Source organism: Cydia pomonella, chromosome 20 (genome assembly GCF_033807575.1).
Source record: "Cydia pomonella isolate Wapato2018A chromosome 20, ilCydPomo1, whole genome shotgun sequence".
Classification (NCBI taxonomy): domain Eukaryota; kingdom Metazoa; phylum Arthropoda; class Insecta; order Lepidoptera; family Tortricidae; genus Cydia; species Cydia pomonella.
The window spans coordinates 9,062,586-9,073,822 of record NC_084722.1 but is presented as its reverse complement, the minus strand read 5'-3'; the positions used below and the strand labels follow the sequence as shown (position 1 = coordinate 9,073,822).

At 40.8% G+C, this 11,237-nt stretch overlaps 1 protein-coding gene across 1 annotated transcript; it reads left to right on the top strand.

Annotated features, from left to right (window-relative positions):
• Positions 1 to 1,518: 1,518 nt before the first annotated feature.
• On the top strand, positions 1,519 to 10,848 carry LOC133529204 (apyrase-like). The gene is made up of 11 exons (XM_061866870.1): positions 1,519 to 2,131; positions 3,700 to 3,919; positions 5,449 to 5,640; positions 5,891 to 6,021; positions 6,574 to 6,718; positions 6,922 to 7,048; positions 7,174 to 7,328; positions 7,700 to 7,790; positions 8,734 to 8,892; positions 10,138 to 10,304; positions 10,516 to 10,848. Exons 1-11 carry the CDS (start codon positions 2,031 to 2,033, stop codon positions 10,639 to 10,641), a joined length of 1,614 nt encoding a protein of 537 aa, XP_061722854.1. The 5' UTR covers positions 1,519 to 2,030; the 3' UTR covers positions 10,642 to 10,848.
• The last annotated feature ends 389 nt before the right edge of the window (positions 10,849 to 11,237 follow it).

The following is an 11,237-nucleotide window of genomic DNA, read 5'->3' as shown; positions in this document are numbered from 1 at the left end:
TTGGAATTGTCTCTCGCGCAAAGTATTCAGTTTAGAAAAAAGTATATTAGAAACCTCGATATCATTTTTGTAGACCTATCCATAGATAGGTACCCCACACGTATGGGTTTGATGACAAAAAATGTTTGAGTTTCAGTTCTAAGTATGTGGAACCCCCAAAATTTAATGTATTTTTTTCTATTTTTGTGTGAAAATCTTAATACGGTCCACAGAACACATCTACTTACCAAGTTTCAACAGTATAGTTCTTATAGTTTCGGAAAAAAGTGGATGTGACATACGGACGGACATACAGACAGATAGACATGACAAATCCATAAGGGTTCCGTTTTTTGCCATTTGGCTACAGAACCCTAAAAATCGTATTTGTCTATAGCAGGCATTCTTCTACTTCTTTGCCTACCCACAGGGCGGATGACTTGCCAGGGCGTCAAATTGTCTACGTATTTCGCTTCTTGCGGCAAACCTACAACGTGCCGTCGTCGCGTAACCGACAGCGGTACGTACCTATGTGTGCTGAAAATAATAATAACATACCGATTTGCTCAAATTACCTACTTTTCAACAAAAACATGTAATTTACCTTAAATTTAAATCCCTAAGCTGTCTACGCCAATTGATTTAATGACATTATTGTATACTGTGACAATTCGCTGTATAATAAGTCAATGCTCTATGAATCGTTGACAATTTTCCCTAGCTCTTAGGGTCAGTTCTACCAAACACAGTTAACAGACTGATCAACGTCACGTAACAGAGATCTATGAACTTCCCATACAATACAATTTAGCGAACGCTTTAACGATGACAGACGGTTTGGTGCAACCGACCCTTACTTAGTCTACATTCGCAATAAGTATATAGGTAATGCTCTCGATAAATATCGTTATGACATACATCGTTAGAATCGAGCATCTTTTTCTAATGGAACATGAATCACAAATGTAATGCACAACAGATAAGTACTATAGTATTACCAACAATAAGGTCGACTCGTCAAAGGGTATTGCGGATACTGGTGATTTAGTACCTAAGTGGTTTAAACGACGGCGCACATACGGACTTATTAGATACACACGGTCGCCGAACACTGCGATGTTGGATCCGATGACTCTTGCAAGGCTCCTCCGCCCGGCGTGTCGAGTCTGACGACTCTGACGTCAATATTGCCAGACAATTACTAATCGACCAACAAATAACGGAAATAGTCTTTTCGGGCAACGGGAAAAGTTGTTGTTTAATCGATCGTGAATATTGATACCCGAGCAAGCGAAAGATTCCAAAATTGAACAACGAGGGTAGCGAGTGGTTTCAAAAATGGAATATTGAGGGTTGCGAGAGTTTCAAAGCACGAGGGTTAAACAAATTTTGCCCCCGAGTGAAACACAAAAAAAAATATTTTTCGTATTGTGTACGCTCGACGGATCATGGCCATGAATGGGTTAAGATGATTTATTAATTTAGTTAGATAGTACATAATATGTACTTAAACGTTAAACACATAATATTATTATGTGTTTAACTAATAATAATAAAAAACATGTAATTGTCAGGCAGTACAATACTGACATCGGACTCGAAGCGCCCGGTGAAAGAGTCATCGGCTCCCATTCGCAAGTGCCCGGCGACCGTGTGGATCTAATAAAACAAAGTGCACAATAAATGAATACCCACGTATAGATAGCCTTCTATCATTTTATAAAGTGAAATATTACTCTGTGAACGATACATATCAGTGGTGTAGCTTCCACAAAATGCCGATTTGCTTATTTTGAGACGACTGCTCCTGAAGAAAAAGGAAAAACCTTAGAACTTGCCTATTGTCTAAGGAACTTGTAGGCGTGACTCTCCGCCAATGATCTGATGAACCGAGATTCAGAACTCTTTTATCGCATTGAAATATCGCCGATATTCTGGCATTCCGTTTATCTGAACGAAATAAAGTACCAAACTAATCGTTTTATCTTCGATACGCAGCGTTTTGAGGATTACCGGTAGTTGTGGTCCGTCGTCCGCGTGTTGACGTCGCGATGGCCAAGCTAGTCGTGTGGGCGTGTCTGTTGGTCGCCGTCGCGGCACAGGACGACTTATACGAACTTAATATTATACACTTCAACGACTTCCATGCACAGTAAGTACATTTTATTTTATAAAAACTATATACAGTTGTGTGCGATATAATTAGCAGTACATATGAAAATGTAAATTGGGGATAAACTATAACTTTAGATTAGATCAATAATATTGGATCGTTTTATATAATTCTTCTGCATTACTTGACATTGTTTCAAAATTAACTGTAACCTTTACTTAAACTAAACTAAACTACAAACCAAGTAGTGTAGAGTAGTGTAAAGTCTAGTAGGTACCAGTAGCGGCGCGAAAAAATTCGGGCTAGGCAACTCGGAACAAAAAAACACCTTAACATTATGTACTTTTTTTTCATGATAAAAGTGAGGCGTGCGCTAGGTGTGTCCTTGGGCGCGACCTTTTGCAATTAGTGTATAACCACCTTTGCTATACTATCATACACACAACATACAAAATATCACTGGTTTAGTAACTTTATATATAAATTTGTGCACACAAGTAAGTAAAATCACATAAAAACATTAATTAAAACTCTAATAATAACAACAAGCCTTGGTAACAACCGGGACGGGAGTGTTCACAAACACAAATTCTAAAACCTATTACTACAAACCTACAAACAGTACTTTCTTTGAAGAAACGTTCTTTATCAAATTATTAAACTTGAGACTACATAAGATTCTTGGATTATTCTATTAAAATTCATATTTTTTTTTTTTAAGTTTTTTACAAAAATTGTTATCAATGATAGCAAAATACTGTACAATTTTATGGATTATGAATATGTGCGTGCATTTTTCCGATATAAACCTTATGCTATTACGTTTAAGGTTTTTATTCAAATGAATAACCCGATACAAGACCGAGTTGCTTTGAAGCTCTTTCGCGTGGACTCTCTGTAGCAAACTTTATGAGAGTGTGCGTGAGTTTTCGTATCTGTTTAGTGGCGCATGAATGAATAGTCAAGCTTAGCTTCACTTCGCGCGCCTGCTATGATTAGTGCTTTAGTAAATCGTGTTTTCAATTCCAAGGTAACGTAATACGTAGTGTTTTCATTATGGATATATTTTTAATTTTAATGATGATATATAAGTTTGGTTTATTTAGCAATAAATTTTAGGCAAGCCGGTGGGAATCGAGTTGTATGGACCCGCCGCCCCTGGTAGGTACCTTGGTATATGACAAGATGGCTACTTACTATCACCACACCACCCGCCGTCAGCACGGTGTCCATCCTCAAACCCTAGAAGCGAAATGTTCTCGCACTGGTGCGGTTTAAGAGGAACTTCCTCCCACAGACGCTCCGGCTGTAGACTGAGCTACCTGCCGAGTTTTCCCGAGGGTCTACATTATGAGGTTCTTCAAAAAAGTAGTGTACAGATTTTTAAAGGGTCGGCAACGCACATGTAACACCGCTGGAATTGCGGCGTCCATAGGCTACGGTGACTGCTTACCATTAGGCGTGCCGTATGCTTGTTTGCCACCGTCGTGGTATGAAAAAAAACTTTTCTACTGGTGTTGGCTCTTCTTTTCAAAATTCTGCCGCCCCTGACCTATTCCACCCGTTGCCTAAGGAATTATTCCAATGGTGTGCTACGAATATTCCAGCTTCGAAGAAATCAGTCCCTCGGGCTCAATATGCAACCCCTCCGACTCCTGCATCGGCGGCTACGCGCGACTCTACACCGCCATCCGCGAGGCACGCGAGGCGGAGCCCGATTCGCTGGTGCTGAACGGCGGTGACACCTTCCAGGGCACCATCTGGTACAACTTCCTGCGGTGGAACGTGTCACAGCACTTCATGAATCTGCTGCCGCATGACGCACACGTTAGTGTCTTATTACCTTTAAATCGATCCGCATATATCGCGTCAGCACTTGCAAATCACTGCAACTTCAACATGGATGCCGTACCAATCTGATTACAGCCTTTTGCAACGTAATAGTGACATGAAAACTCTTCATATTTTGCCATTCCTTTTATTGAAATGTTGGAAAAATAATATGCAGCAACAATAGCAACCTAATTATCACCTAAATATTTAGGTAAGTTGCACGGAAACAACAGTCATGTTGATGACCATACATACTTCCAAGTCTTCCAACGAAGTACGTAGGTCTTTAATTTTAAGACGAATGTGGAAGACCCGCGAGAAATCACCTTTTCATACAAGCGTAGTCCTCATTATCCTCTCTGGATGTTAACATTATTGAAAATATTTTGACATAATTTGTTGTATATCAACATTATCAACCACAGTTATGCCAGTACGTTTGATTTTTTCGAATTTTTAATTATTTAGTTACAAGCATATAAAATTATGTATGAAATTTGTTATTCGCTTTTAATTTTTATAATAATACAATAATCGAAAAAAGTCAAACGTCCCCTACGTTTGCTATTAATCATAGCTATCAAATTATGTAAAAATATTTCCCAAAATTTCAATGTCCAGAGAGGAAAATTCGTAGTGCAACTCTTTGCATTGAGAATGAGCCCCTGCTCATTCTCATTATAAATAAATAAAATAATAACATCAAGTCAGTCTTATATTATCAGTCTTAATTTACTTAATCCATATAATCAGATATGTAATAGTAATATAAGTATGGCTATAAAAATATCGCAAACAAATTGATTTGACAACCTGATTAATGGGTTCGAGTAGGTATTTTGTCTGATTGATTGATGTATGACTTCAACTTCTGTTCGGATAAATATTTTTACAGTACATATGGGGCTACTTTATAGCACTAGTGCGAGAAGTAGCATATTACGTTACTGTGTCGAACATTTAAAGGGCCATATGTACTGTAAAACGTTGTACGATACATTGCGAATAGGTAATTCGCAACTCGTGTCGATTTAAAACACTCCCTTCGGTCGTGTTTTAATTTATCGCCACTCGTTTTGAATTTCCTATTTTTCGCACTTGTATCGTAATGTACTATTATCAGAACGTATATACCTATGTTTTATTAGGTACGATAATCTTACAGGGCAGGAACGCGGAAAAGGTAATCACATATATGTATAGGTACACTCAGTATTTTTTATTTATATTGGTCCCATCCAATTGTTTAGTATAATCATCAGGTACAGAACTACAATCACTTAACCGTTTTCCAGGTCGTACCAATCTACAGTTTTCCATAAATTATATAATCCAATCTGGCCTTGAGGAAAAGTCATATTTCCTGAAAGTGCAACCTAATTTGAACCTTAAATCATTCTAATTTAAAGTTAAAATTATATTGGCGTGTACGTGGTCGAGTCGATAAATCGTGGATAATATGCCTGGAAAAGGGTTAAAACAGCGAATTTTTCGGTCAAAACTTGAATTTTGTCCTCACCCAGGTGCTGGGCAACCACGAGTTCGACCACGGGCCCGAAGGCCTGCTTCCATACCTGGAGCGACTGAACGCACCGATGCTCGGCGCCAACGTGAACACCACTTTCGAGCCGGAGCTGACTCCTTACTTGCGCAACCACATCGTGCTGGAGCGCAGGGGGCGCAGGATCGGCATCATTGGAGTGCTGCTTAGAGTGGTTTGTATCTATATTCCATTGATGTTCAGTGTTCGCCACATCCAAATACTGGGCAACCACGGGCACTTTATATGGCCGATAGCCAAGGGGAGGGGGAGGGGGGAAATCATACGGTAACTAAATATTAGGTTATCAAGCGCAAACTCTGTTATTAATAGGTACTAACAAGGTATGACAGAGCGCTATCTAATTTAGTTGTCAAAATGGAGGTAAGATTTTACCTTAAGACTAAAAACTCTTATGATTTCAGTTCTCAGCGCCAATTGGAGGCGTAATAATGGAAGACGAGGTGGAAGCCATCAACCGCGAGGCAGTCATCTTGGAGGAGCAGGGCGTCGACATCATCATAGTGCTGTCTCATTGTGGCTACACTGCCGATTTGTAAGTAGATAGGTAATGGGGCGGCGGTGCCATCGCTGCAGGCCACAAAACAATCGGAGACGTAATAATGGAAGACGAGGTATTAGAAGCCAACAACTGCGACGCGAGGCGGCCTTATTGGAGGAACAAGGCGTCGACATCATCATAGTTCTGTTTCACTGTGGCTACACTGCCGTTTTGTAGGTAGATAGGTGGCGGGAGAGGTACCACCGCTACAGGTGACAAAACAATCGGTGGCGTAATAATGGAAGACGATGAAGCTGGAATAGATAGATAGATAACGGGGGAGGGGTACCATCGCTACAGGCCATAAAACAATGCTTACCACCAGAGTCATTGTTCATCACGATTATTTTTATGATGATGATTAGGTATACTATCAGTAGGGGTGTTTGGCAGTTGAGTGTTCTAATAATATAATCTGAAAATCATAATGCAAGCGTACGCCTCTCGTCTCTTAAGCTTAAAGATACTTCTGCTTGTAAGACAATGCAAGAGACTTGTCGCCAATCTGAGGCAGTAGAATATTCGAATAGGTATGTTCATTTTCAGGAGAATGGCGGCGGAGATATCGTCCTCCGTGGACATCATAGTGGGCGCTCACTCGCACACTTTGCTGTACAACGGGGACTCCCCGAGCGGCGACTCGGTGGGTGGGGATTACCCTACGCCTGTAGTGAGGAGTGATGGACATCGTGTAAGAATTATAAGAAAAACCTTTACATTGCATAATTTCTTAATTATTTAAGTGATTCTTTAGGTGCTTATGTAGGTTTCCGCATAGGAATAGGATCACAGATAACGGTCCTAAACAGTCTAGTCAAGTTTCTACATTAAAATATAGAGCCTATTTTATGTACGAAAGCGGTCTTTACCAAACAAGCATTAATGTTTCCGTAGATCCTGGTAGTCCAAGCGTCGTGCTACACTCGGTACCTGGGTAACATCAAGCTGTTTATCGATGACGCCGGCATCATCCAGGGTTGGGAGGGAGTGCCTATTTTCCTGGGAACCTCGATCGTACAAGGTATGAGTTAAAATTCGTGTAGGTACTTAAAGAAAAAACCTTCAGCGTATTTTGAAATTGAGAATTTTTCTCTGATGCGTATTTTTTTCCTGTGTGTAATGAATATCTCAATCCAATGATGGCAGACCCTCAAATGATGGCAGAATTAGAGCCATGGCGCGCGGAAGTGGACGCCGTGGGTAAGGAGGTGCTGGGCCGCTTGCTGACTCCCCTCAGCCGCTCCTGCTACTCGCGGGAGTGCAACATCGGCAGCTGGGCTTGTGACGGCTTCCTGCATCAGGTGAGAGTAATGGAGCTTGCGCGATCATTGCCCGAGCAAGCGCGAAGCATCCCAGCTTCAGTTTTGTCAAAAGTGCTTTTGTCTGAATTCGACTCTCCGACTCTACAGGACGCATTCTTAATAACCGATTTTGCGAGCAGGTTTATTAATTATATGGATTTTAATGTCAATTCAGAGTTTGCATTTTTTCTATAATGCCGGAGACATGGGGATTCACGAAATCTACAGTACACAAAGCCACTAGTAAATAGCTTGTGCAAGTTGAGATGTGTGACAGAAACACAAGTAATGGACTAAATGGAAAATACGTTTCAAGAAGTCTCTGCCAAAATATCATACGGACATTTATTTGTAATTAATGGGTATTACAGCTGATGGAGCGCGCTAAGGATGGCTCGTGGAATGAAGCGCACGTCTGCTTGATCAACGCCGGCGGCCTGCGTGCGGCCATCGATCGCGGCGGTAACGTCTTATTAGATCGTGTTTCGTATTATTAATAATATTATAAAATAACTATGGCAGCCTCTAGCCAAATAGATAAACTTAATTAACAAAACACTATAAAAATGTATTATGAGCCAGATATATCGATGTAAAGCGAATGAAGAGAAGCTACGAAAACATTTGGGTCTGGTTAAAAGACTGGACAATAGCAATTTAATCTGACCTAACTTTTAAGACCTGATTCTTTGATAAGCAGGGTGGACCAAATTAAAAGGCTTAATTTGTTTATCCCCACTTCCTAACGCGTTCTAAAACGCTAAAATGTTAAACGCGAATTAATAATTTTATGCCGTTTTTGCAAAGGATATACAAAGAGAATTTGAAATAGAGGTGGATTGGAAAGGTAAATTTACTGCCATCCATCGACACATGATTATTAAAACTTTAGAACGCCATTTGACTTTGATCCTTATTATTTCACTGATATGAGTTAAATTTGTTAAATATCATAAAGTAGCGCCATCTAATAGATCAAAGGCCAAAGGTGACGGCATCGTTTTGAGCGATGGCGCCACAACTAAAGAGTAAAGTAAGTATATATGCCACAAACTTTAGCCGATGCCCGGTAAGACATCAGTGTAAGAATAAGGTTCTAAGTCAAATGGCGTTCTAAAAGTTTTAATCATGTGTCGAAAGATGGCAGTAAACTCACTGTGGCTACAAAATTTCCTTTGACAATCCACCTCTACTTCAAATTCTCTTCGGCAGATAGCTACGGAAACTATAACCACTCACTTGCTTTTGGTAACTGTAGTTACCAGCTGTCACGCTTATTTTATTATATTTAATAATAGAAGTCACTGAAAAATATGAAGCATGTGAGTGGTTAAGTAAATTGAAAATAAACAAATTGTTACGATCCACATTTTCAACAAAAATCAATAATTTCCCGTTTTCACAGAGGTGACGACAGAGGCCCTCTTGATGGCGATACCGTTCGAGAACTACGTGCAGGTGTACGACCTGAAGGGGGAGCACCTGCTGGAAGCGCTGGAGTTCTCCGTGGGCGTTTCCATGGAGCCCGGGTTCTTCTACAGCGGACGCATGCTGCAAATCGGAGGTGAGTTGGCGTTTACAAATGGGATCGACCTACTCCTCATGATACTCCTGTTAGCGATACCGATACAGAATGACCTGTATGTATGACCTGAAGGGGGAGCATCTGCTGGAAGCGCTGGAGTTCTGCGGTGGTGTCTCAATGGAGCCGGTGTTGATGTTAGAATGAAATGTAAGTCTCGTTCCGTTCCGTTAAAATTGTCTAAAACTGGATAGAAAAAGTTGAGGTTGCTCACAATATTTTACGATAGTCAGTTGAGAAATGCGACATGTAGAGAACAGCCGGACAAACGAAAGTCGATATGTTTCGTATTATAATTATAACTGTCGTTACTAGCTCTGACGTCTGGCACCGTAAGAAGTGTAAAAACCACATCATCAACTCTCCTATCAAAGTATTGACACAATAGTACATTACTATAGAGGACGGGAAACGAAGGGTTGCAGACCAAGTAGATATAGGGATAGGGGTACGCGGCCGGCAACCCCGTTTCTCGCCGAGATTTGTATAGTGCTTTTCTCAAACTTGCAATGAAATAATCAAAAAAATAGGATGATGATGATGATGATTGTTATTATTACTTTGGGGTTATTAGAAGTGGAACGAAAATTTAATTATTTTTACGCTACGGAGGAGGAGGAGGAGATACAGCCCTCTAAAGATTTCTGCATGACTGAAAAAAAAACTTTATGGAGCTGTATCTCCTAAACCGTATTCTCGTCGTGGCGCAAAAATAATTAAATTTTTGTTCCCCTTTGAAGCCCCTGAATAATATTTAACAAACACAAAAAAGACCCGGCACTACCCGTTCAGTGTTGTAAGTTCATAGTTTCTTGCTACCCAAAGGTTGTCTGGAAGAGATCGCTTCTTAGCGATAAGACCGCCTGTTGTTACCTAACTTTTACGTGTTTTTTCATTTCCTGTCTATTTTTAACTGTATGGTGCACAATAAAGAATATTTACTTACTTAAAAGAAAAAAAAAAAACAATAAAGACAAAAAAAAATAAAAAAAACATAATGGCAGAATTTTGCTTATAGGTTTTTTAAGGTTGAATGCAAAGACGTGCTATAATTTGACGTTTAAAAACGAAAGAAGGTTGCCTTACAGGCCTAGGTGTGTAAGGCTGTATGAAATTCCTTACCATATCATCTTGACTCATCGCGCCTGATATGTGGTATTTCCGGACCTAATTTGAAGTAAGTCATGTCCACATTTCATTACAAGTTTGAGAAAATACCGCTTCCAGGTCTGCGCGTCGTATACAACGCATCGCAGCCCGTCAACTCGCGCGTGCAGGCGGCCGCGGTGCGCTGCGTGCAGTGCGCCGTGCCGCGCTACGCGCCGCTCGACCCCGGCGCCGTCTACCGCGTCGTCACGCAGAACTACATCGGCGACGGCGGCGGCGGCTACACGGTAAATAGGGATGATGAGATTAGGCCGAGGCCAGTGCTACGGCTAAAGTAAGCTAGCACGAACAATTTCGTACATTACCCGCCATTTATTACCTCTGTCGCATGCGAATAATTATATTGCTGTCCCGCTCGCAGTGGCATTGACCGCTGATATCATGAACCAAGAAATTGGGTGTTGACAGCCTCAAGTAATGCTTATCCCAATATTTTAGATGCTGTCAGAAAACCGCGAGAACCTGGAGAACCTGCATCTGGACTACATGATGCTGCAGGAGTACCTGCGCCACCAGGACGCCGTGCTGCGCGACCTGGACGGACGCATCGAGATCGTCTTTTAGAAGTTTACGACCAACTTGGCATGTCGTCAATATCCTGATATCCGATTTTATACGGAGTTAAGCAATTCACGTTAGTCAAATATCATTTTAAGATTCCATAATGGCTCAGTTTCATTGGTCGATGGGGCCCGCGTGCGGGGTGCGGGAAATTACCATAAAGCATGCCATAGGAATTCGGGGAACTGTTTTCATTAATCGATAGGGCTCATATGCGGGGTGTGGGAGATATCCAAAACGCATGCCATTATGAGTTTATATCGACCCAACTATCAACTTATGAGTTTCACTAGTCATTATACCGCCTGCGGGGAGTCCCCGCACGCTTTATATCGACCAATGAAAGTGAGCCATATGGGGCCACGAATATAATTCCCACCTTGAGTTTTATTTCAAAGTAGGGTTCAATTTGGTACAATTTCTGATTCGCTTTGTATCCGTTAAATGGATAATGTCAACATATATTTGATATATTTTACAGTCGAACTTGAAAGAATCGGTCAACTACGTACAAAATCAGGTGTTAGTGCTCTATTCTATACTGTTTTAAGTATTTAAATAATTAGAAAGGTGACAACGCGACAACGGCCGCGCTGTCA

Coding starts and splice junctions, on each gene's coding strand:
- LOC133529204 (XM_061866870.1), top strand. CDS start 2,031: ATGGCCAAGCTAGTCGTGTGGGCGTGTCTGTTGGTCGCCGTCGCGGCA. Junction 2,132..3,699: donor TTCAACGACTTCCATGCACA/GTAAGTACATTT, acceptor CGAATATTCCAG/CTTCGAAGAAATCAGTCCCT. Junction 6,022..6,573: donor TGTGGCTACACTGCCGATTT/GTAAGTAGATAG, acceptor GTTCATTTTCAG/GAGAATGGCGGCGGAGATAT.